The following is a 27,395-nucleotide window of genomic DNA, read 5'->3' as shown; positions in this document are numbered from 1 at the left end:
ACCCAATGGACCCCAAACACTCAAAATACCCAAAGACCCAAAATACCCTGTAGACTGTTGAACACAAAAGATAACGAAGACCTAGAAGACCCCAAGGACCCAGAATACCCCAAGGATTCTGAAAACCCAAAATACCCCAAAGACCCAAAGGACCCCAAAGACCCAAAAGACTGAAAAGACCCTGAAGATCCAATGGACCCGAAAAACCCAAAAGACCCTGAAGACCCAAAAGACACAGGATCCAAAAGACCCAAACAATCCCGAGGACCCAAATGACAAAAAGGACCCAAAAGACCCCAAGGGCTCAGAAGACCCCCAAGGACTCAGAAGACCCCCAAGGACTCAGAAGACCCCCAAGGACTCTGAATATCCAAAATACCCCGAAGACCAAAAAGACCAAAAGGACCCATTGGAACCCAAACGCCCAAAATACCCCAAAGACCCAAAAGACCCTGAAGACACAATGGACCCCAAAGACCCAAAATTTTGGTAAGACCCAAAAACCCAAAATACCCTAAGACCCAAAATACCTCAAGGACTCAGAAGACCCAAAGACCCAATCGACCCCAAAGACCCAATAGACCCGAAGACCCAAAATACCCTGTAGACTGTTGAAGACACAAAAGATAATGAAGACCTAGAAGACCCCAAGGACCCAGAAGACCCCAAGAACTCAGAAGACCCCCAAGGACTCTGAAGATCCTAAAATACCCCAAAGACCCAAAAGACCAAAAAGACCCAATGGACACTAAACACCAAAAATACCCCAAAGACCCAAAATATGACAAAGACCCAAAAGAGTGAAAAGACCCTAAAGACCCAATGGACCCCAAATACCCAAAATTTTGGTAAGACCCAAAGGCCTCAAGGATGGAGAAGACCAAATACACCCCAAACACCCAAAATACCCATAGACTCAAAATACCCTGTTGACTGTTAAAGACACAAAATATCATAAAGACCCAGAAGTCCCCAAAGGCCCAAAAGACAGAAAAGTCATTGAAAACCCAATTGACCCCAAACACCCAAAATACCGCGAACACCCAAAAGACCCCAAAGACTCTTAAATACCCCAAATACCACAAAAACCCAAAAGACACTGAAGACCCCAAATTCCCCAAGGACCCATAGAGACCCCAAGACCCAAAAGACCCCAAAGACCCAAAATACACCAAATACCCTTAAATACCCAAAATACCACAAAGATGCAAAAGACTCCCAAAGACCCTTAAATACCCAAAAGACCATGAACACCCAAAAGACCCTGAAGACCCCCCAAAAAAACCCAAAGACCCTTCAATATCCAGAAGACCCAAAATACCCCAAAGCCCACAAACCCTTAAAGACCCAAAAGACAACAAAAATCCAAAAGGTCCTGAAGACCCAAAATTCCCCAAAGACCCATAAAGACACCCAAGACCCAAAACACTGAAAAGACCCCAAGACCTTAAAAAAAAACCATAAAGACCCTGAAGACCCAAAACACTGACAAGACCCCAAGACCCTTAAAGACCCAAAAGACCACCAATACCCAAAAGACCCCGAAGACCCAAAAGACCCAAAAGACCCCAAAGACCCAAAAGATCCAAAGACCCTTAAATACCCAGAAGACCCAAAATACCCAGAAGACCCTTGAAGACCCAAAAGCCCCAAAAACCCAAAAGACCCTGAAGACCCAAAATACCCCAAAAACTCAAAATACATCAAAGACCCAAAACACTAAAAAGACCACGAAGACCCCAGAGACCCAAAATATCCCAAAGATCAAAAAAAAAAAAATCGAAAACACCCAGAAAACCAAAAAGTCCCTGAAAACCCAAAATATACCGTCGACCCTTAACGACCCCACAGAACCAAACAATCCAAAACACCAAAAAGACCCTTAAAGACCCCGAGGAACCAGTGGAATCCAAAGACCCAAATTGCCCCAAAGACCCAAAATACCTATATGACTGAAAAGACCCTAGGACCCCATAGAGGCAGAGGACCCAAAGGATTCAAATGACCTAAAAGACCCCGAAGACCCAAATGAACCAGAAGATCCCAAGGATGCAAAAGAGATTGAGCACCCAAAAGACCCAAATTAACCAGAGGACCCAAAAGACCCTTAGGATTCCGAAGTCCCAAAAGAAGAGTAATTATGTCTCTTACATTGGAATTGCAGACGGTGGCTTGCAAACCGAGCCTCAAGGTCGGTGTATGGAAGCGTTATTTTTTTAATCACAATAAATACAAGGCACAGGGAGGTGACATTCACTGAACGTGACGTGCTAAGTGCGCAGAGTAAACCGAGTGTTCATTTACGTCTGTAGGATGTCTAATAAATAAAGAAGATATAAGCACACCTGACACTAGGCCCCAGGCTTCTACTTTGGCACGCTCACGCGGCTGCACCGTCAAATAAACTGTTCCAACCCGTCATTTTTGACGGACTTTATACGAGTTACCATATAAAACACAATGTCTGTTTGTGTGTTTGTACAGATGTGTCCCCCTTCATAAAGGTAGGTTTTAAATACGTCGAAGACCCAAAAGACACCTAAAACCTAAAATACCCTGAAGACCTAAAATACCCCAAAGACCAAAAAGACCCAAAGACACAAATGACCACGAAGACCCTTAAAGACCTCGAAGACCCTTAAAGAACCCAAATACCAAAATACCCTGAAGATCCTGAAGACCCAGAGGACCGAAACTACCTAAAATGACCCATCGGACCCAAAAGACCCGAGGACCCAAAATAACCAGAGGACCCAAAATAACCAGAGGACCCAAAATAACCAGAGGACCCAAAAGACCCTGAGAACTCAAAAGACCCAAAGGACCCCAAAGACCCAAAATAACAGTAATTACATCTCTTCTATTGGAATTGCAAACAGAGCCTCAAGGTCGGTGTACACAAGAGTTTTTTTTTAATAACAATAAATACAACACACAGTGAGGTTAAATTAGCTGTACATGACGTGCATCACACACAGAGTAAGACGAGTGTTCATTTGCGTCCAGAGGATGTCATAGATTTTATCCATCGGATCTCATAAATAAAGAAGATATAAGCACACCTGGTACGAGGCGGACGCTTTAGACTCTGGCATGCTCACAAAGCTGTACCATTGAATAAACTCCTCCAACCCGTCATTTTTAACGGGCTTTTTACTAGTTACAATATAAAACTTATACAAGAAGTACAAGTCAAGGAATGGGGATCACAATCTCAATGTGACTAGCAGGTCTGACTCTCAAACTTGCAACTAGGCAGTCGGATGCCAAAGTTCTCACCTCAATGGGCATGTGATTGAGAAGGAGACCACCGAGTGTAGCAAGGTCTTTTCCTTGGTCTCTCGTTTCCTCATCACTTTCCCCATCTCCATCACTATTTATCCACGCTCCACCGCCATCAGCTCGGAAAGCAGACAGAGCTTTGAGTAATCTTAAGAGTTCCAATGGACTACCAGGGTTAAAAACAAAAAAGAAACATAACAAAACTAGAACGACACTCTTCGACGTCACGACGTCAACCGATATGCCTCCGCCCACATTATTACAACATTATAATACTTGTACGACGTTTGCTTGAAATCCATTCAGCTGTTCTCAAGTTATCACATTTCTACCTGACTTGACCTCTTGACCCCAAAATCTAATCAGTTCATGTTTACATCATTATACATACCTGTACCAAGTTTGAATTAAAATCCCTTCAGCTGTTCACAAGTTATGACATTTTTACCTGACATGTGACCTCTGACCTTTGACCTCAGGACCGCAAAATCTAATCAGTTAATCTTTACATCATTATACATGTCTGTACCAAGTTTGAATTAGATCCCTTTAGCCGTTCTCAAGTTGTAGACCTATTACAGACTTTGACCTTTGACCTCTTGACCCCAACATTTAATCGGTTAATCTTTACACCATTATACATATCTGTACCAAGTTTGAATTGGATCACTTCAGCCGTTCTCATGTGATAGACCTATTACAGGCTTTGACCTTTGACCTCTTGACTCCAAATTCTAATCAGTCAATCTTTACATCATCATACATACCTGTACCAAGTTTGGATTAGATCACTTGAGATGTTATCAAGTTATAGACCTATTACAGACTGACTTTGACCTTTGACCCCAAAGTCAAATGAGTTAAACTTGACATCATTATACATAGCTGTAACAAGTTTGAATTAGATCACTTCAGCGGTTCTCAAGTTATAAACATATTAAAGACATCATTCTACATAAGTGTACCAAATTTGGTCAGAATCCCATCACTGGTTCACAAGTTATCGCGGTAACAAGATTTTTACCTAACATGACCTCTGACCTTTTGCCTTTGATCTCGTGACCCCAAAATCTAATCAGTTCATCTTTACCTCATTATACATACCTGCACCAAGTTTGACTAAGATCCCTTCAGCCTTTCTCAAGTTATCGCGATAATGAAAACCTATCACGGACGGACGGACGGACGGACAGACAGCCGGACGGACAACCTGAATACATAATGCCTCCCGCCACTTAGACGACGGAGGCATAAAAAAAGAACACAAGCAGAGCCAATCTCGGCCTTGGTTTCTCATTCATTCCAGAATATTCAGCCTTTGTTAGTTTGGCCAGAGTTTAACCACCTCAGTCCTGGTTATATGTTCAGCAGGGGTTTGATAGGGGATGGGATAGATTCGTTTGTACATATTGTTTCGGTGTGTGTGTGTGTGTGTGTGTGTGTGTGTGTGTGTGTGTGTTGTTGGTTATTTCCATATGTAGGTTTAAGAAGGTGGAACGGAGTCGTCCCAGGTCTCAAAGCATCCACCTCCATTTTGGTAAGCGGGCCACAATTCATGGACCAAGTTGTGAAGTTTACTTCTTCTCAAAGTTTTGTTCCAAGGGCATTTTTGAGGATCGTTACCGAGCCCCAGACAGTGCAGTCCGTGTGTGTTAATATTCTCAGGAATGGTTTTTAAGATCTGTGGTAGGTTCTTCAACACCTGTCTGATTGACTCAGTCCTGTCATCTCCTTAAAGCCATTAGTGTAGTGTCCATGGTCTTGGGCTTTTTTACGATTAGTTTTCCATCCCAGTTGAGCTGACCTCTTCTTAGCCATTCCAATGATGCTTCTTCTTTATATCTTCCTGCTCTTTTGTAGAACATTTTATGGATAGTGAGGAGTTTCCTTGTTTTGATATCCAGGTTATCGATTTCGAATTGTGGCCAGTTTATAGCTGTATGTTGGTTTATGGCTTTGATTTTGTTCCTTGGAGAAAGGTATGTTTTCAGGATCAGCCTCGTTCCACGCAGGTATTATTTGGTAATTGTTTTGTGCATATTTGGTGGACCTCTTATACTCTGAGTTATCTGTATGAGGTCTTGTATTGTTTGTTTTATAGGTCTTGTATTGCTTAATTTCGATCAATTTTTATTTTGTGCATTTTTGTTGGTCTACCCTGTACGATTGTGCACTTGGCTTGGCTATCTAGGCCAAATTGCATTTGAAAGTTGTCGGAGTACCGTTACACTAATTTCAGTTATTCTACCAATTTTTTGTCATTTGGTGCAAAGAGTTTTAGATCATCCATATACAGTCGATGAGTTACCTTTCCTATCTCTTTGAACCTACTCTTATTGGATGTTAGGGTGTATCCATGTCCTTGCTCATTTATGAGGTTGCTCAGTGGGTCCAGGGCCAGTCAAAATAGGAGCTGTTAGAAGGGGCAGAAAGGCCGTCACCCTGGAAGATTCCAAGATGTATCTTCATCCCTGGTGTTTCGATCTTTCCTTGCGAGTGCTGTCATATCAATGTGGTATTCCAAAGATCAGCTTGATTATTTGGGGGTTGATCTTGTACAATTGCATGCATTTTATCATCCATGAATGTGGGACACCATCAAAAGTTTTTTTATAGTCTATCCAGGCAGTGGATAAATTGGTTCTTCTCATTTTACAGTTTTCAAGTATGGCCTTGTTTAGTAGTAAGTGGTCTATTATTCCGTAGGATCCTATTTTACATCCCTTCTGTTCTTCCTCTCGGCCTCCTTCTTGTGTTAAGTGTTGTTACATCATTTATGTAATGTGATTTTGTGATTTATTTACATTTATGTGATTCCCATCAGAAGTTTGTATGTTGTTGTTTGTGTGTGTGTGTGTGTGTGTGTGTGTGTGTGTGTGTGTGTGTGTGTGTGTGTGTGTGTGTGTGTGTTTGTGTGTGTGTGTAGCAACCACACAAAAGTCATGCATACCCTCAAAAAATAATTAATTTTCTCTTTCGCACAATATATTTTCCCTGTGTAAGCTACTTAGTATTGTACATCATATTGTATTAAAACAGATGATTCAACTAAACTTAGAACTTGCTACCCTTCCAATGCATTTCAGTTAATTTAATTACAAAACAATAAGCATGGTGTTGGCTTAACGGTTAAGGTGGCAACTTAAAATCTTCGGGTCTCGAGTTTAAGCCCCTTTAGTGCCGCTAAATAACACCAGGTGGGTTGACTCAGCCTGTCATCCTTCTGAAGTTGGCAAAATGACTCTACCAGTTTACTGGAAACAGGGGCATCAGCAGCGCAGCCACACTCCCAGCAATGATGTTGCAGGCAGCCACGTAAAGGCTGCATATGAAGTAATCATGATTGCAAAACAATGTATTTGTGATCTAAATACAAGCCAGATGGATCAGTTAATTATGTTTTTAAGAAATCACCATCCTCAGCAAACCCCACCCTTGTTCAGTCTCCTGAACATACATACCAGGAGGGGGCAATTTCAAAGGGAGAATGTTCAATACATTGCGCAAAAGGGCTGAGGAGGATAAAGCTGGACATTATCTGGATGTTTGTATATCATCAATCAAGGGGTATGAAAACAGAGAAAATCGAACTTTCTATCTTCATATACAGTGTTTCTCCAGTAGGAAGCTGACCTTGTCCCATGGGGCAACGTGGATGCCTGTATATCTCTTTGAATCGCCATTATCACTCCAGACTCCACAGCCAAAGAATCCAGTTGCTGGAAAAGAAACATTTCATAAAGCTGGGTTCATTTTTATTTTGGGGGCAAGATAAGCTCCAAAATATTAACAATCAACATATCGTGTGTTATCTCAATTGGTTCATGAGTGAACGAGCTGAAATTATTTGTGCCCACATTGATTTTTTTGTCATAAAATATGATTACATAAACTTTTTAGACTGAAATTATTATTTTTACGCTTTGAATAATTGAAAGTTTGAAAAATTTCTGTTTCATCTACAATTACAGCTTTTTGTATGCGAGATCAAGCTTCATAGAAAAGTGAGTTGCAAGAGGGTAAAAAGTTTTCTGCTTGTGATTGTCGTATCGCCGCCACCTGCTCCTCATCCTGCCTCTGTCTTTGCCTCTGCTTCTGCTCACGCGCTAATCTCCTTTCTCTCTCTCCACTGCGCTCTCATCCATAATTAGTACCTCTCCACATGTGTACAAAGAAATGGTATTGAAGATTATTTAAAAAAACAGTAAAAGTAAAAATTGACCGAGTAAAATTACTCACATATGTGTATTACTAACATCTCTCACTTTTACTAAAAATTAAATCGCTAACGTCTCACCTCTAGCCTTCTGGTTGTGAAAACAACCGGAATGGTCATGCAATCAACCCAAATTCAGATGCGTGTAGCAAAAGTTTTGGACGGCATAAATTCACCTTTCCTGAGTGGAAACAAAATGGTGAATGGTGCTATCAATGATATTGCGTGTGCTCCCTTTCAATAATGAACGCAACGTCACTTCCGCTAACATGAGGTCACTTCCTGTGTGACAGAGAAATAAATACAACAGGGCTTTTATATACTACTCAAAAGAATTTAAGGGTCAAAGGAAATTTTTTGATCATTTTTGTAAGTATGTCTTTTTAAGCCAGATATGGTTAGAATATCCCCCTTTGGGTTGTCATTTGGACTACAGACATCACGTTATTATGGGACATGCAATCATTGCACTTATCTTTATAAACTTTTAAAGTTAACCCAGATTTCCTGTTCATGGATTTGAAGCACGAACTTAGTCAGACTAAACTGACAAACTGCCTCGAAACACCCATTGTGACACCTCATGCACCATTTGCACGTGTTTTGCATGAGTGTCATTCCATGCATGCCAATTTTAGCAATAAAATTGGCTGAGCATTTTCCATTCATCATCACTTGAAATTAGAAGATGGTTCGACGACAACTCAGCATCCAAGACAGGGGAAGGGCCATTGGCTGGCTACAAGATGGACAAACTCAGAGAACTGTGGCTCAGCATCTAAATGTAAGCCAAGGCGTTATCGGCAGACTCTGGCAGAGGTTCAGGCCAACTAATGCTGTTCAGAATCGCCCCCGTTCTGGAAGACCCCGATCAACAACAGCACGAGAAGACCGCTTCCTGATTATAACGGCGTTGCGACAACGCTTTGTGACCGCACGGCATCTTCGGGATCAACTCAGAGCTGCCAGAGGCACCAATGTGTCCGACCAGACCATTAGGAATCGTCTGCGAGACCGAGGTTTGCGATGCCGGCGTCCTACAGTCCGACCACCGCTACTTGACCGTCACAGAAGGGCTCGCCGAGATTGGTGCAGACGTCATATCCGGTGGAACCGTGGTCAGTGGGCAGAGACAATGTTCACAGATGAGTCCCGCTTCTCGCTCCAGTTCAATGATGGCCGGGCTCGTGTTTATCGTCGTCAAGGAGAGAGATTTGCTGATCTCAACGTTGCTCAACGTCTACCATTTGGAGGAGGAAGTGTGATGGTGTGGCCGTGTGGGCGGGGATATCCATGAACCACAGAACCCCTCTGTACATCGTCAACGGAAATTTGACTGGTCAGCGTTATCTCAACGACATTGTTCAACCTCTGGTAATTCCACTTCTGCAACGGATTGGACCAGGAGCTTGGATCCAGGACGACAACACAAGACCTCATCATGCCAGGGTGGTGACCGACTTCCTGCAGCAGCAGAACGTTCAGCACATGGATTGGCCTGCATATTCACCCGACTTGCCCCACATTGAGCATGCGTGGGATTAACTAGGGCGGCGAGTTCGATGACATCACATCCCTGCCGGCAACCTCCGGCAACTGGCACAGCGATTAGTCGCAGAATGGCAAGCGATCCCTCAACGTTATTTCAACGCCTGATGAACAGCATGCGCCAAAGTTGTCAAGAATGTGTGAATGCTAATGGTGGCTACACCAGTTACTGAAGCTTCTGCGACTTGTGTGAACATCATTTTGGGGGGTGCATGACTCTTTTTCATCAGGGCAATAAACTAGTGTCTCATCAAAAGTTTTTGTTTTGTGTTTTCTGTTCTTGAGCCATCAAATAATTATTTTGTCATTAGTCGTCACCATTTTAGCTCGTTAGCTTATATTTATATGCACAAATATTTTTGACCCTTAACTTCTTTTGAGTAGTATAATATGTAGATGACTTTGAACGACCCAGGATGCTCAGTCCGCGGATGGTTTCGTAGGTCAACTAGGCTATGTTGTTGGCCAAGGGTGGTCATAGCTAATGTTAAGGCTGCGACGTTCAAGGGATCAAACTTCTTCCAATGGCTGAGCATGCAAATTGATAGGTAGGTTTGTTTGACGATCCTTCCAGAATGAATAGTTGGATTGTGAGATTTTCCAGGATTGAAAGACATGTTCCTTTTTTCAGACATGTAACTAATCATTTCCAGATCAACAGAGAATGATGCAACTGCCTTCTGCCTCTCAGTGGGACGGGTTTACTGTACGACACAATGTGGGCCGTTGTAGATAACTTAGAATCACAAATGCTAAAAATATGTACATATACCGTGAAATGGGGTGAATAGGGACACAAACTGAAAAAAAGTTCGGAAACTTTTTTCGCTGAAAATTGATAACCATACTGATTTGTTGATATTTGGGTTGAAAGTGTTCTCTTGTTTTTTTAAAAAGCAACTTATAGTCCCTATTAACCCCATATATGGGTTAAATAGGAATAAATAGGATTTTTATGGCTGTCCCTATTCACCCCGTTTTACGGGTGAACAGGGACAGTCACTAATACAAAAAAATAATAATCAAGAAACAATCCTGAGTTTCCAACGTATTGCTAAATTGATAGCTCAGATGGATGCACATAATATGCACCCATAATATAAACCACGGTGCCAGTGAAAAAAAATATGGGATAAAAAGTTTCTCCAAACTGTCCCTATTTCTTGATGATTATTTTTTTGTATTAGTAAATGTCCCTATTCACCTGTAAAACGGGGTGAATAGGGACAGCCATAAAAATCCTATTTATTCCTATTTAACCCATATATGGGGTTAATAGGGACTATAAGTTGCTTTTTAAAAAAACAAGAGAACACTTTCAACCCAAATATCAACAAATCAGTATGGTTATCAATTTTCAGCGAAAAAAGTTTCCGAACTTTTTCCAGTTTGTGTCCCCATTCACCTTGCTGTCCCTATTCACCTTGCTGTCCCGATTCACCCCATTTCACGGTAATGAGAGTGGTCATATAACTCAAAAACAAATATTTATAATCCCAGAGGCCAATTACAATTACAAATTACAAGTACAAAAACAATTCAAGCAGAAATGTTGCTCGAATTTTGATTATTCGTGGAATTGACTGTAAAGTCTCATTGAAATGGCAAAATAAATGCATAACTATTAACAAAACCTGAACACATGATCATTTTCCCTTTCGGCACAAAGTGTACAATTTCACAGATTGTTATCATAATATATCATAATATCATAATATTTCACAGTATCAAATATAATTATTTAAATAGTGGGGTTACGAATTCCCCAAAAAAAAAAATCACCTTTTATACCATTTACTTCCATCCTTCCTGAAAATCGATGAAATCAAGGTGTTACATGTACAGTATAAGTCTACAGTATGACCCCCTTTGTGCCTTAAACTAGATGTTGCATAATATGTCTGCAAAAAGAGTTTAATGTCCTGCAAATAATTTGAAGCAGCAAAGATCACATGGAAAATGAGCAGGTCACCTGATCACAACAACTTGAATTATAAATTTTATTTCACAGGAATAATGTTTGCATGTGTGGTAAGAAACGGAAGTTATGAGAACCTGAAAAAGCCCAGGATGTTCCTCCAGCAAACTGTAACCACCGGAAAGACGAAGCCAAACTGTGCCCCGGAGAGAGCCTGGGATACCTTTCCTGCAGCGCAGCTTCAGCTAAGTGAGGGGGATGGAAGGAAGGTTTGATATGGTGAATTTTTCTTCATATGACTCAATAGAGCTCGAGGTGATTACATTTCCATTGGTATCATTCCAAATGGGTGTGAATACCATTTGATATATAGAATATAAGACTTGGAATGATAGTTGGTAGGCCCTTCTGGGCTCTCAGAAGGCAGCTCGTGCCTGAAGAAATGGTAATAGTCGTCATGGGAATGTATAAAACAAACAAAAATCAATAACTATGGTAAAGACCTACCTGGGATGCACTGAAATGCTGGAAATCAAGGTAGGATTACATCAGGGATCGATTGTAAATCTTCTACCGTTTGAAGTAGTGATGGAAGGATTGGTGAAGAACGAAAGGTTACGATTCCAAATTCGAGTTATCCTTTGCTGGTGATTTAGTATTGAATCCTCAAAGTGAAAAATAAACAAAATAGAAAGTTTGATGGAATTCAATTCAATGTACTGAACAGTGTTATAACTGATAACTGAGAAGGAGGTTGAGGAAGCGAAAAAAGCAATGAAGAGTAGAAAAGTGGGAGGGCCGAAGGGAGTTGTGGGAGATATGTTGAAGGCAGCAGGAAGTTGGGGTGTGAAGAGAATGACAGAGATCTGTAATCTGCTGGTGAAAGAAGGCCGCATTCCAGTGGATTGGGAACTCGGTACCTCGTCCTCTATGTAAGGGAAAGGTGACCCTCTGGACTGTGGCTCGTACCGAGCGATAAAGTTATTGGAGCATGGAATGAAGGTATTGGAAAGGGTGTTGGAGAAGAGGATAAGGAAGAAAGTGAAGGTCGACGAAATGCAGTTTGGATGTATGCCAGGAAGAGGAACGACAAACGTGCTTTTTATTGTAAGGCAGTTGCAGGAGAAGTACATGGAGAAGAGGAAGAAGTTGTTTCTTGCGTTTGTTGAACTGGAGAAAGCATTCGATAGGGTTCCACGTGAAGTAGTGACATGGGCATTGAGGAAGTTAGGAGTGGAGGAATGGTTGATCAGAGTAGTGATGGCAATGTACAAAAGAGCGCGCACAGCTGTAAGGACGAAGGACGGGAACAGTGGTGAGTTTGAGGTGAAGGTGGGAGTACATCAGGGGTCGGTACGGTACTAAGTCCACTACTGTTTGTAGCTGTGATGGAGGTGCTGGCTCTGAATGTAAAGGAGGGTTTACCGTGGGAGTTGTTGTATGCAGATGATCTGGTGTTGATTGGGGAGAGTATGGATGGACTGAAGGAGAAGATGAACAAGTGGTAAAGCATGTGGTGAGGTAGAAAGAACTGGGAAGTGGCTGTGTTCTCTGTGCAGGAAGGGTGTCGGAGTGAACTCCATTCAATGTACAATGTGCGCTGTGTGGGTTCATCAAAAATGTAGTGGTTTGAGAGGGTCAATAACCAGTGTGGCAGCTACATTCAAGTGCAAGGTGTGCACAGAGGGAGCTGCAGATGGAGGAAATGTTGAGTTGGATCTTGGAGACGGCGTGAAGCTGGAAGGTGTGAAAACATTTTGCTACCTAGGAGACATGCTGAATGGAGAAGGTGGATCATACTCGGCAACGGTTGCTCGAGTGAGATGTGCATGAAAGAAGTTTAGGGAACTGAGTGGCGTGCTGATGAGGAGGGGAGTGTCGTTGAAGCTGAAGGGAAAGGTGTATGCTGCATGTGTGAGAAGTGTTATGATTTATGGGAGCGAGACATGGGTAATGAACGTAGAGCAACAACGAAGGCTGGAAAGGGTGGAAATGCGAATGGTTCGGTGGATGTGTGGAGTATCGTTGAGAGAGAGGAAGACAAATGATGAATTGCGAAAGATGATGGGAATAGAGCCTGTGATGGATGCTGTGAAGAGAAACAGGTTGAGATGGTTTGGTCATGTGTTGAGGAAGGATGAAAGTGACTGGTTGAGAAGAGTGATGGAAATGAATGTAAAAAGAAGTAGAGGATGGGGAAGACCAAGAAAGTCTTGGCTAAAGGTGGTGGAAGAAGAAATGTGGGAAAGAGTGTTAACAAGGGGAGATGCAGAAAATAGGGCAAAATGGAGAAGATTGTCATGGGGCCCGCAAGGCTAACCCCCGCTCTAGCAGGGAAATGGCCTTAAAATGCCTGTTGTTGTTGTGTTGCTGTACTGTATAGTGTTATAGATTGTATCTCTGGAGATGCAGTGGGATCACTGGAAATTTGGTAATAATAGCTGGGATTTTCATCTGTAAAGGATCTGAGGATCAATAATTTCAAGAAGAACAAAAATAAAAACTCCACAGCTCAGAATTTATAATTTAGAAAAACTCAAACGTTTCTACAATCTTGGAGACATGATAGAGGCATCGGAGCAGAATTAGCCATTCGATCAAGAAATAAGGTCAGATTGGAAAACATTCCATGATGTGTAAAAGTTTGAGTTTATAAATCCTGTATCAGAACTGTATTGGTGCATGGAAGTGAAACATGGACAATGCGGTTCGAAGATGTAAAAAGAATGGAAAGAACACAGATGAGAATGATAGGATGGATTGTCTCTGAAAGAAAGAATACCGAGGCCAGAAATTATGAAGAGATGAAGAAGAACTTGGGAAGAGAAGACTTGGTCGGTGTGGTCATGTGCACTGAAGATCAGAAGATGGAGAGCTACTAAAAAGCCACGGATTGAAAATGTCAAGATAGAAATGGAAAGTTTAGGTTTGCAGGAAACTTGCAATGGATAGATCGGTATCGAGGAATGCCATCATTCGATCAACCTCTGAAAAATGGGGAAAATGGTGGAAAACGTTTGGTGTTGTTGTTTAATGATATCCTAGCCCGAAGAAATAACACAAGTAAGTAATGAACAGAAAAATACACTGTATATTAAAAAATAAATAAATATATTACCTTCTTCTGTCCCTTGGACATCCAATAATCCCAGTTCCTCAGCATCTCCAACCATTTCTGCTCACGATGCCTGGTGATCTCTGGGGCTGGACCTCCCACAGTCGGAGGTCCCATGATCCCAATCTCCACCAAGTCGCCAGCGAATTGTCCTAGATCAGGTTCCTTTGCTCCTACAACATCAAACCTAAATGTTTCGACCACTGCCTTGTTCGCAGTCTTGTCCACATTTACCACTTTGGAAGCTGCTCCCTCTCCCAATGTCATGTATTCAGCACCTCTTTTCTTTTCCTCTTCTTTTCCTTGACTCAAAGGTTCTGCATCCTCATTGATTACTTTCTTTTCAGATCGGTCGGGCCTCCCGAAGGAAGGTCTCTCAACGTGTAGCTCAATGTCACCGGCTTGCCCCTTGTCCTCCGCGTTATTTCGCAGCATATCCACTCCGATTGATAACCCGATTTGTCCAGCAGATTTTAACGCCTCGCTTCCAACACACCTGAAGGAAATTGTGAAAGAAATCAGAGTTAGCTCAATCTACAATTATCCATACTAGTGAGATACCCATGCTACGCACGGGTGGGAGGCCAGAAGCAAACAGGCAATGCAGATACGGCGAATGCGAAAACATGAAACCAATAAATTCCACATTCCTGTAGTTCCCTCAGTCGCACGTCAGACATGGACAGTGATTCGTGAAGGACTTCCATGAAAAACGTACCCGTTCGCAAATAAACGGGTACGTTCACGTATAGAAACATCGATCATGGGTCCGTGGCGAATCTGCATATGGCGATCCGCGAAGTTCACATTTAGAAAGCAGAAACCATCACGGCACGTCGTCATTTACTTGAACTCCATATCTCTTTTTTCATTCCAAACAACATAACTCCAATCACAAATTAATCACAAAATAAACTTTTAACAACATTGTTAATGTTTCCTTCATTGTAAAAACCACCAAGTCAACAGTTATAAAGATTTTGAGCCGATAGGTGTTACAGCCTTGGCAAGATCGATGGAGACAGCGATCTGTTAGAGTATACACCGCCCAAATAGCTATGTGGAATTCTCTCTACTAAACTCACGTCGTTTGAACTTTGGCCGAGGTCATTATTTACTTTTAATGATGTTTATATACGAATCAAAAAGAAGATAATTAGTTTTGGGTTGTCCTTTCCGCATACCTCGTGGGATTGTGAGTTGGAGAGACGGCCGTGATGGCGGGTAGGGGGTTGGCAATCTCTCAAGCAGGGATTCAACCCATGTTTACAAAAGGTCTTTGTCCGAGGTCACCGAGTCCGATCGGTGCAGCCGTGCAGCGATTGGTGCAGCCGTTTGTGCGGCACCCAGGAAAATAACGTTATGCGGGAGTCCAAACCTGGAAATGCTGGAGGCCAAAGCTGAAATTGGAAAAACAATATACCCTATTTTACTCCAGGAGATCCCAGGATTACCCACCCAAAATATCGTTGCGATCGGTTCAGCCGTTTTTGCGGTACCTTCGAACGGACAGACAGACAGATGGACGGACATTTGGTGAATTATAGTAAGATGTACCATTTATAAAACACAATGTCAGTTTGTGTGTTCGTACAGATGTCTGTCCCCCTTCACAAGGGTAGGTTTAAAGGCCAATCTTTTAACAAGAATGTGCGGTTACTATGGTCTATTTTTGAGGATAAAACAAACTCGAAAACTATTTTCCATAAAACAGTAATTATGTCTCTTATATTGGAATTGTAGATGGTGGCTTGAAAACCGAGCCTCAAGGGTGGTGTACAGAAGCGTTTAAAAAAAAAAAAATACGTGATGCAGGGAGGTGAAATTCACTGCACGTGATGTGTAACGCACACAGAGTAAAACGAGTGTTCATTCACATCCATATAGGATGTCAAATAAATAAAGCAGATATAAGCACACCTGGCGCTAGGCCGAGGCTTCAGACTGGCACGCTCAAAAGGCTACACAGGCGAATAAACTGTCCCAACCCATCATTTTGACAGGCTTTTTACACGTTTTAATATATTCAGCCAACTGATGTCAAGCCTTAAGTATTCTAAAATAATCCCAATATCCCACCAAAGTTAATATGTTTGTAAAACAATATTATTGGTTCACAAGTCCTGTGATTTAAGGTGCAAAACTAGAACATCACTCGGTAGAGAGCATACCTCCACCATGCTGAACAGTTTGTGTTTTGTATCCCACTGATAGGCCGGATTTGCATCCATAACTGAACCAAAATCTAATAGGCTTGTTATTGTCACCTATACAACTCATCCACCAAGTTTTGTCATTAATTGTCAACAACTTTTTGAGATATCGTGTTATAAATCGTGCTTGTCCTATCATGCAATGCTGATCAGAATCACTTAAAAAACTAGAACGGCACTCAGTAGAGAGCAAACCTCCACCTGGTTGGCCATATTACTCAATGGTGAAGAATCACTTTTAAAATTATACCAGCTAGATCCAGATCTTCACCAAAATTGAATCGTTTCTTCCTTGTCACACACACAACCTGTCCACCAGGTTTCGTCCAAATCCATCCATAACTTTTTGAGATATCCTGCTATGCATCGTTTTTGGCCCCATCTCCCAATGGTGAAGAATCACTTTAAAAATTATATAATTCTCATATCCGAATCCATATTCAGATGTTCACCAAAATCGAATCGAATCGTCCTTGTCAGGCACCCAACAGTTCCACCGAGTTTCGTCCAAATCCGTCCACAACTTTTTGAGATATCCTGCTATGCATCGTTTTTGGCCCTATCTCCCATTGGTGAAGAATCACTTTTAAAATTCTAGTAGCCGAATCCGAATCCGGATCTTCACCAAAATCTAATCATTTCGTGCTTGTCACATACGCTACATGTCTGACAAATTTCGTCCGAATCCATCCACAACATTTTGAGATATTTTGTTCACAAACGGACAGACGGACAGACAGACAAACAGGCAGGGATGAAAACATAACGGTGGCGGAGGAAATTATAGATTATACCAAAAGGCATTTTTTGGCATTTTTGTCATCCAGTAATTTGAATGATAGCAGAGTTATAAGTAATGGGACAACACACACATTTTAAATAAATCCTGCATGGGCCCCAAATCCCCCAAATGGGCCCCAAATCCCCCAATCCCCCAAAATCCCCCAAACCTAAAAAAACACATTTTAAATCAATGTTCTTCTTCTTTTTAATGCACCACAAAGCTGAGTCACATATCATTGGATGAGGCTGCGGCTGTGCCGCTGGTGCAGTGCCCCCTGTAGGTTAGGGTAGGAATTTGTAATTTGTTTAGAATGCCGGTGATAGCTTGCCTACTCTTCATGAAGAATACCGTGGAATCATTAACGTTCACCAACTAACGCCGGCATACGGATGCCAAGTTTAACGTCCCTCCGAGGGAAAGCACAAACAATGATTCAACCAGCAGTCACATGCTGTACACCAGCAATGGCTGCAGCCTATTCCTTCTCTTCAGTCCTTCATGGAATCACAAATTGGTCAAACACTTGGAATATGTCTTTCAACTCCTGATAAATCTCACTCTCTCTCTATCCGAAAGGACCGTGTGGCAAACCCTCCCATCTACTTTCTTAACAATCCCCTCGAAGAGGTTCAGTCATTCAAACTCCTGGATATCAGTATCAGCCATGATCGTTCTTGGGCAGACCATATTTCCAAGATGGCCTCCAAAGCCAACCACTGACTGGACGTTTGTCATCGTGCAAGGGTCTTTCATCGGCTAATCTGAACTTTTGACAACCTATAAGGCCTTCCTTCACAGATTGATGGAGGACTGCTCTCCCCCTTTGGATCGGTGCCCCTGGCTCACACCTTGCCCTTCTTGATGTCGTAGAAAGGAAGGCCCTCAAATTCGTTGGGTTCTCCTGTGACGAAGCTGAGTGCCTCGGACTCTTTACCCTCACATCGCAGGTAGGTTTGTGGCACCTCTGTATTGCACCACCTCCGTTATTGGTCTTGCATCCTCTTACTTCTCTTGGCTCCCTCCCTCCCAGGTTTCTGCACATGGTCTGCCATGATCCCTCTTCTTGGTAAACTCCCAAAATCCTCACTGCTCACCTGCACTCATGTGTTACACTTTTCTCTCCCCTGTAAAACGAAGTTCCCCCATCTGTTCAGTCCCATTCTTCCGTCCACGGATTCAAAACAGCTGTTCATCTCTACCACAGCTCATCCCCCCATCCATACTCATGATATCTTCTACCCCCAGATGACACCATTCCCAAGCACTCCCCTTTTCCAGGTTATTGCGATTTCCCCCCTCTCCCTCACCTCTTTTTGTTTGTTGTCGGTTGGTTTGTTCCTTTTCTGTTTCATCCTCCCCTTTCCTCTTCTTCTTGTGTTTCATTATGTGCTTATGTGCAGCTTCTTCGCCCACATGTGTCACTCGCACTTTTACTCTACTGTTGATGTTTCCCCCCTTCCATTTTGCTCTAGCTCTTCCATTAGCCTCAATCATGTATACAAAAAAGCCCAGGAATCTTGTATGCTGTGTGACACGAGAGAGATATACAAGGACATGCAGACATTTGGACATTTCCATATGTACAGTGACATGCTGCCAGCAATAACTCAAGACATAGAAAATGGAATATCTGTTACCGGTACATTATTGGTACCTGCACCACCGAAGGTGGACGGAGGATAGGTTTTCATCTCTGTTTTTCTGTGAGCAGGATATGTCAAAAAGTTACAGACGGATTCAGACGAAACTTGGAGGACAGGTTGGGTGTGTGACGAGGACGAATTGACTCAATTTTGGTGACGATGCGGATCCGGATCCTAGAATTTTTAAAGTGATTCGGCCAAAAACGATATACAGGGTGTCCTTCCTTAACCTTTTCCTCATTAATATCGTTTCATTATGACGTCTATAATAATAATTAGATGCCAAGGCTTCAAAGAACATTGTGATTATTTACCCACTAGTAAAAAGCTTGTCAAAAATGATGGGTTGGTACAGTTTATTCGACGGTGCAGCCTCGGCCTAGCGTCAGGTGTGCTTATATCTTCTTTATTTATTAGACATCCTACGGAGGTAAATGAACACTCGTTTTACTCTGCGCTCATTGTACATCACGTGCAGCGAATTTCACCTCCCTACACTTTGTATTTATTGTTATTTTTAAAAACGTTTCTGTACACCGCCCCTGAGGCTCGGTTTGCAAGCCACCGTCTACAATTCCAATAGAAGAGACATAATTACTCTTTTATGGAAAATGTTTTTCGAGTTTGTTTTATCCCGAAAAAGAGACCGTAGTGAAGACACATTTGTGTTGAAAGATTGCCCTCTAAAACCTACCCTTATGAAGGGGGGAACAGACATATGTACAAACACACAAACTAACGTGTTTTACACGGTAGATAACTCGATATTACGTCGTCAAGATAAATTATTTCTCATGAGATTTCTAAACATCAATTCACTTAACATCGTGGGTTTTTAGGAAAGTAACCACGACGTTAACCGAGGACCAAGTGTACAGCACGATATCTCAAAAAGTTATGGATGAGTTAGGACAAAACTAGGTGGATGAGTTGGGTAGGTGATGAGAACAAGCCGATTAGATTCTGCTTAAGTTATGGATGCAGATCCGGCCTATCGGTGGATACAAAATGTAAACGGATCAGCCTGGTGGAGGTATGCGGTCTACTGAGTGCACTTCTAGTTTCTACCACGTTTTATAATCAAACCTGAAAACTGAGTACTGTTTTTACCTTTTCATGTTGTTGGACGAGCTTGGTATGGTGGAACTCGGTAGGCTCGAAGTTTGGGTTCCTCCGATATCTGCTTCTACCCCCCTGCCTTCTTGCTCCTCCGCTGCCATTACCAAGGCCAATTTATCCCTGTCCAGGTGACAGGTTAACATGGAAAAGTCACTCATGGCAATAACCAGGACAGTATTCATCAAACATTGAACCATCACTTGCTTTCATCATAATTACATGTCTATATCTCCGAAAGCGCTGCATAGAAAAAATTGAGACATGGCTCATTGTTAAGAACTCTCCATGGGAAATAACACCTGTTAACAGTGATGTCATAGGTTTTATGGCTCAAACGCCTTTAAAAATGGTGCCTCCATTATGACGTCATAATTCGACAAGTAAAAAACTTCATCCGATCAAGATTCAATTTCTTGAGCATCGTCTAGGGATAAATTGGTTTAGGGGAAAAAAATGATGCATTGGTCACGTGGTTCGGCCGCCATATTTGTTTTAACACAAAAGCCTTAAAACCCACTAAAAACATGTCCTGGCGAGGGTCTGCAATCTCTGATTGGTTTTTCTTGTTCTATTTGTTTTACAAAACTCTTCACAGTATTATAACAGAGCAGCACAATCGCACAAAATGATTTTATCGACATTACAGCATCTCACAAATCTCAGACTGTGATCCTGCACGTCCGTGAAGTTAGCAACAGTTACCCTTAACCCGATTCAAAGTATGGATTGTACCATTACAAAAAAAGTGGGGGGGGGGGGGGGAGCAAAGAGTTGTGGATTGTACCATTACAAAAATGGGTGTGCGTCATAAATATTACATGTAATATTTGCCCCTCTACCCGATTTATAATGTGTGCATTATATATTAATATATATATATATATATTGCATTGGGTAAAGGGTAATGGGTGCTAACTTCACGAACGTTGATCCTCCTCACCCAACAATCTTACTTTAACACAGTCGGCATGAATTGTGAATTTCTGGACATCTGCCTGATATTCAGGAAAATAAAGTCTTTGAAAAAGGAAACTTTTTTCTTACAACTGTAAATGATCATAAACTCAACTCAAAATACTTTTTTTTCTTTTTTTTGTATACAAGATCGAGGCTCATGTAAGAGCTAACATCAATCACAAAAAAAAAAACGGATACACAAAATATACAATAAAGGGTGCGGGAGACAACATGGGGAGAGAGAGGGAAGCACACAAGTACAACAGCAGAGAACAGAGACATCGGGCGATCCGTGGGAGGGAGACGGCTTGGGGGGAGGAGGCATGGGAAGGTGGGGGGAAGGTATAAAACACATGCACACTGCGAGAACTTCCAAGAAAGAAAGAATTCGGTATTTTTAAAAAAGTGGATCTGGGGTGAATTAACGGGGGTAGAAAAGATCAAGGTTTTGGATGGGGGAAGATAAGAGATGGTGGTGAACAGGTGTTTTAAAGACCTGGAGGGAGGAGTGGGATTGAAGAGAGTGAGGTAGTTTGTTCCAGAGGCTGGAGTAAAGAGGAATAAAGGAGTACAGGTGAGCAGAGAAGGGTTTACCTTATTTTTGATATGTACCGTTAATGATCGATTTATTATTTCAAGTATACCCGGGGTGTATTAATTTACCAAGTTTCTTGTAGAGTGCTCGCTAAGTGGTTTAAGCATTCGAGCAAGTACAATTTGGGGGAGGCGGAGAGGAGTGGAAAGGAAAACAGTAGGGTAGCAACGCGGGAACATCACCAGGGTGACATACGTGTGTGTGTGTGTGTGTGTGTGTGTGTGTGTGTGTGTGTGTGTGTGTGTGTGTGTATGTGTGTGTGTGTGTGTGTGTGTGTGTGTGTGTGTATGTGTGTGTGTGTGTGTGTGTGTGTGTATCCACCCCCGTTTCGGTGAAGGATTGTAATTCATGGGCTAAGTTGTAAAGTTTTCTTCTTCTCAGAGTTTTGTTCCAAGGTCTCCTTTCAGGATCGTCATTGAGCCCCGTACAGCCTCCAACAATAGTTGGTATATGGTAATGTTCCCAGGGATGGTTTTTAAGATCTCTGTAAGGTACTTCTTTAATATCCCCTTGCTCCAATAATTATCACTGGTACAATTTCAGCGCTCTTCAGCTTCCAGGATCTTAGCCTGGTGTTGGGCTAGCGGCTAGGGTGCCAGCTTAGGATCCTGGGTTCGAATCCCGGTCGATCGCTGAATTAACACCAGGGGGGTTGACTCAGCCTGTCATCCTTCCGAGGTCGGCTAATTGAGTACCAGTTCACTGGTAATTCCCTGTTTGTTGTAAAAAGGCGACAAAAAGGGTTGGCGGCAAGAAGGGCATCCGGCCGTAAAACATTGCTTCAAAAAAGGGACCAAAAAAAACAACAACAACCACGGTCCCCGAAAAAGGCCAACCCCCGCTTGCGGGGAAAAAATGGCCTCTAAAGGTGGTTTTTTGTAAGGTACTTCTTTAACATCGCCTTGCTCCAATTATTATTGGTACAATTTCAGCGCTCTTCAGCTTCCAGGATCTTTTCACTTCATTCTGCAGGTCTTGATATTTGGTCATTTTCCTGATTTCTGCGTTATTTAGGCCAGAATGGCTGGATACTGAAACCTCAATTAGCAATGCCTTCTTTCCCTTTTTGTCTCTGAGTACTATGCCCGGTCTCAGTGCTTTGTTTTCTATGTTCACGCTGGATGGGATCATCAGGTCGTATGTGAGCACTATGTCCTTGTTTTCAGTGATTGCTTTTGGTTCATGTTTCCATGAGTTTTGTGGAACTGGGATATAGAAATTTCTGTGGATGTACCAGTGGATTGCTCCACATACTTTGTTGTGCCTTTGGGTGTACAGCTGTTCTGAAATGAGTTTTTTTTACATCCTGACAGGAGGTGACTCATGCTTTCTGTTTCTACCTTGCAGAACCAATACTTGTCCGATTGACTCGACATTCACATATTTTCCTCGACATTCACGGGATTTTCCTCGACATTCACATATTTTCCTCAACATTCATGGGATTTTCTTCGACATTCACAGATTTTCCTCAATATTCACGGGATTTTCCTCAACATTCACGGGATTTTCCTCGACATTCACGGGATTTTCCTCGACATTCACAGATTTTCCTCGACATTCACAGATTTTCCTCGACATTCACAGATTTTCCTCGACATTCACAGATTTTCCTCGACATTCACGGGATTTTCCTCGACATTCACGGGATTTTCCTCGACATTCACGGGATTTTCCTCGACATTCACGGGATTTTCCTCGACATTCACAGGATTTTCCTCGACATTCAGATTTTCCTCGACATTCACAGATTTTCCTCGACATTCACAGATTTTCCTCGACATTCACAGATTTTCCTCGACAGTCACAGATTTTCCTCGACATTCACAGATTTTCCTCGACATTCACAGATTTTCCTCAACATTCACAGATTTTCCTCAACATTCACAGATTTTCCTCGACATTCACGGGATTTTCCTTGACATTCACGGGATTTTCCTCGACATTCACAGATTTTCCTCGACATTCGCGGGCTTTTCCACAACATTCACAGGATTTTCCTCGACATTCACTGATTTTCCTCAACAATCACAGGATTTTCCTTGACATTCACCGATTTTCCTCGACATTCACAGATTTTCCTCAACATTCATGGGATTTTCCTCGACATTCGTGGGATTTTCCTCGACATTTGTGGGATTTTCCTCGACATTCCCAGGATTTTCCTCGACATTTATGGATTTTACTGGACATTCACGGATTTTACTGGACATTCGTGGATTTTCCTCATATTATAGTACAATTGAAACAAGAGTATGATTTTCATACGATTGTTTCAATTGATTGTTTCAAGCATACTACCTAATCTGTGAAGTATGGTAGAGGTATGTCATGGCTTGAGCCTGCATGGCTGCCTCTGGAACTGGTTCACCCATTTTTATTGATGATATAACTAACAATTGCAGCAGCAGAATGAATTGAGAAGTGTACAGAAACATTTTGTCTGCCTATGTACAAGAAAATGCCTCAAAACTCATTGGGCAACACTTCACCATGCAGAAGACAAAGACCCAAAACACACCGCCAACGTAACCAAGGAGTTCATCACGGGAAAAAGTGGAAGGTTTTAGACTGGAAAAGTCAATCTCCTGATTTAAATCCAATGGAGCATGTAATTCACTTGCTGAAGAGTAGTCTAAAGTCAGAAACCCCCCAACAGATAACTGAAAATGGCCACAATAAAGGCTTGGTAAAACATCTCAAAGAAGACCTCAAGAGTTTGATCATGACGATGGGTCACAAGCTCGATGCAGTTATTGCATACAAGGGATACGGAACCAAATAGAAACTATTGTTATGTTTGTAGGGGGTAGGGATACCATAGGCCAGGTAGAGTGTATAGCTTAGTGTGCTCCGACTGGCGCGAAGAAGAAGAAACACCTCGATGTACTATAAGTAGGGATCCGGTAGACCGTGCGTTGAGATCAAGTGTATTCTTCGCCCCCATTACAAAGAGTGGGGTATGTTAATTAGCTCAGGGATTATGGGTAATTATCCCTTGTACATCGTTACCTCTGCAATTTATTTCCAATGTCCCTTTTGGCACAACACCATAGACACATAGCCAAGCCACGCACTCGCCCGCATTTAAACTCACTTATTAAAAAGCTAACCAGAAGTCATGCACCAAGCCCTACCGCTGACAACCCTGACTTGGGAAGCGCACAGGTCGGGCAGGCCGAGGCCACGCCCCAAGGAGCCGTGATTCGGCAGGGTTTTGATTGACAGGAAGGACGGGTAAGACGGGACTTGCTGATTGGCGGGGGACCCCAGATGACGTCAGGGCCTGGACGATAAATAAACGAGCTAGCGGACATTTTCCTTCCTTCGCTCTGGTCTTCTCCTTAGCTTCACGAGCTGGCGGACATTTCTCTTCTTCCCTTCTCTTCTTCTTGGCTTCTCGATCGAGCGGACATTGTCCTCTCTTCTCCTTGGCTTCTCGCTCTGACCGACCTTTATCGCTCTCGTGTGCCTTGTCCTACCAAAGACGATAGCAAACGGTCGCGATTCCCTCTTGCGCATTCTCGCCCTGAACCTCGTATGAACAGTGGCATTTTGCTCTCGGGCTCAAGGGAGCGATCATGAATGGCCGCGTTTTGGAGATCTTGCTGGTGGTCGTGCAGAGGCACAACCGCAGCCCGGGAACTGTGGTTTTCCGTGCAGAGGATGGGTGGATGAGCACGGTGTGGAAGAGCGGGCTGCACGCCTGCTGTTCACTTCACACGGGAGGCCTACTTCGCACCAATTGGCACGGCCGGGTGAAACGAGGGCGGACTGAGGCCTACTCGCGCCAACAAACGAGCACTTTCCTGCCAAGAATGGTGCCGCGTCCAGACTGCGTGCCCGGGGCCTGGAAGAGTCCTGACGAGACGCACCGATCGAGTTGAGCTAAGTGCAATAAAATTACACCTTTTATTTTTACATTAATATATTTCCCTTTTTCCGTGTTTGGGTCTGGTGTGGAGGGTCCCTCAAGTTAGGAATTGAGTTTATCATGAGTTTCTTTGTTACCGGCATTTTCTTTAATAAACCTGTTTATTTTTGTACATTTTAATTCCGTTTTGTTTGAGTTATTTATTACAGGGTGAAGGCTGCCAGGGTGGAAGCCGTTCAGGTAAGGCTCCAGTTCCCCTCCCTCTTGCTCCACCACGCATATTCTCCGCTGCATTTTTGATTGAACGCCTCGGAGTAACAACTTGTTCGGCTATTCGTTCCTTGGAAAGATTTCAATTACCAGAAACAGGACACAATTATAGTTATTAGTTATTACTAATATTTATTATAAATTCGTTATCACTAATTTAGTGATTACTAATTTATAATGCTAATATGTAAATGTAAATTAGTTATTACTTTAACTAACTTTAAGTTAATCTGTTCCAATACTTATGATTACCTAAAATGAGGGACTGAACATAAATAGTGCTATTGTTCTACAATGGTAAAACGCACATACAAAGAAATACCAAGAAATAAAAGGTGCTCTTCTGTAGTTATGCCTCATATTCATAATTTGATCTCAAATCCTAATTTATTAGGTATATAGCATTAGTAACAAATTTGACTTCACTGTCCCAATACTTATGGAGGGCACTATATATATATATATATATATATATTGTTGTGGGAATGCCTTATTGGGGGTAACTTTGCATAGTATAGCAATAATTATTTCCCATTTCGGATAGGGGCCAGACCCAGTTTCTGAGGGTCTTTGGTACATCGTCTGACAGAAAATTTTCAATGCTCTCAGGTGTTAGGCTCATGGTGGCAGACTGGTGGCAGCTGTCTGGTGGCAGCTCGTGTGGATGTAGATTCTGAAAGTGGTGCAATTTTATTTTATTGAGAAATAAAGTCTGCTCATACATGTAGTCCCACGCATAGTCCTCTGTGTTAGTGTTGCACATTCTTTGCAGAGAAATTTTGACTTAAGAATGTCTGGATGAAGATTTATTGTACAAATTTCTAAATCTTTCAAACAAATCGATGCTGCAGAAAATATGCACTTATTACTCATGAAAACAGCTGAAATGATGTGATGTGATATAAATATACTTCTGTGCATATGTAGTTGATTAGTCGGCTGGAAAAAATTAATTAAATTTATATTTTGCTATTTAACATTAGTATTTTTAGGATGAATTATAGTAATGATAATTGAATTATAATTTAAGGTTTTGGGTTAATTATTAAATAAAAAAATAATTAAATTGTTAAAATTGTGCCCTGCCATCTGATACTCCGATGGCAGAGCACTTGTTCGGTTCACCAGAGGACCTGGGTTCGATTCCTGGTCTGGGCATGTAATTTTCCCACATATATCAATTTAATTATTTAATCCTGTTCATTATTTAAAAAAATTAATTGTCGGTTTCTAAATGTCACATGTCCAGTCATGTGACACAGGGCAGCAGTGCACAAGTCTGAACGACCGTTCAGTTGGATATGGCACGATATCCATTGAACAATGTCTGAACAAGGACTGTGGAAGTTATACTTACCTGAACACCAGAGAGAAGGCACTGTCAAAGTATCACATGACTGAACACATGAGGGCAGCTGTTACAGCAATGGCAATGGAGATGAGTGTTATTGCTAAAGATTCAAATACCACCCACAAACTACTGTACAGCGCATACATAAAGATGAATCTGCAGTTAAAGACAGACTTATTTGACCCTATCAAAAAACCAGGCCCGAAATTATTTGCCAGCCTCAACAAACCGTTGTAAACCAAGAGAAAGCAGGCAATGGAGACACTGGATATTGACGGACAAGTATTCAGTAAACTGGCAGTCATTGGTCAATCTCGAGATGTGGACGTGTGAAACCTTTTGTAGTACGAATTAGCTCCAGTGCCTCTCACACTTTCCAATGTGGATGGCTCAATGAGAGACACAAAAGAGCAAACTCCTTGTCGGGTCAGAGAAAGGTCATGCAACTGCTGACCTCCCCAAGTCATCTGGAAAGATGGATGAAGACAGTTTCAGAGCACCTGGAATTGA

The 27,395-nt window shown here is 42.2% G+C and overlaps 1 protein-coding gene across 4 annotated transcripts in view; it reads right to left on the bottom strand.

The window, feature by feature from the left end:
• LOC137432380 (uncharacterized) overlaps positions 1–27,395 on the bottom strand; it is a 515,673-nt gene that overhangs the window by 12,654 nt on the left and 475,624 nt on the right. For 3 of the 4 annotated variants that reach the window (XM_078783130.1, XM_078783133.1, XM_078783131.1), the window contains exons 2-6: positions 19,830–19,958; positions 14,083–14,575; positions 11,102–11,209; positions 6,916–7,001; positions 3,280–3,448 (exon numbers count right to left, since the gene is read on the bottom strand). In XM_078783130.1, coding sequence (XP_078639256.1) covers positions 3,280–3,448; positions 6,916–7,001; positions 11,102–11,209; positions 14,083–14,575; positions 19,830–19,958 — 985 coding nt within the window. The remainder of the gene's footprint in view (positions 1–3,279; positions 3,449–6,915; positions 7,002–11,101; positions 11,210–14,082; positions 14,576–19,829; positions 19,959–27,395) is intronic. The other variant, XM_078783132.1, reaches the window with a different exon arrangement.

Source organism: Myxine glutinosa, chromosome 8 (genome assembly GCF_964187855.1).
Source record: "Myxine glutinosa chromosome 8, kmMyxGlut1.1, whole genome shotgun sequence".
Taxonomy (NCBI): domain Eukaryota; kingdom Metazoa; phylum Chordata; class Myxini; order Myxiniformes; family Myxinidae; genus Myxine; species Myxine glutinosa.
Note: the sequence above shows the minus strand (reverse complement) of the source record. Positions and strands in the feature narration are given on the sequence as shown.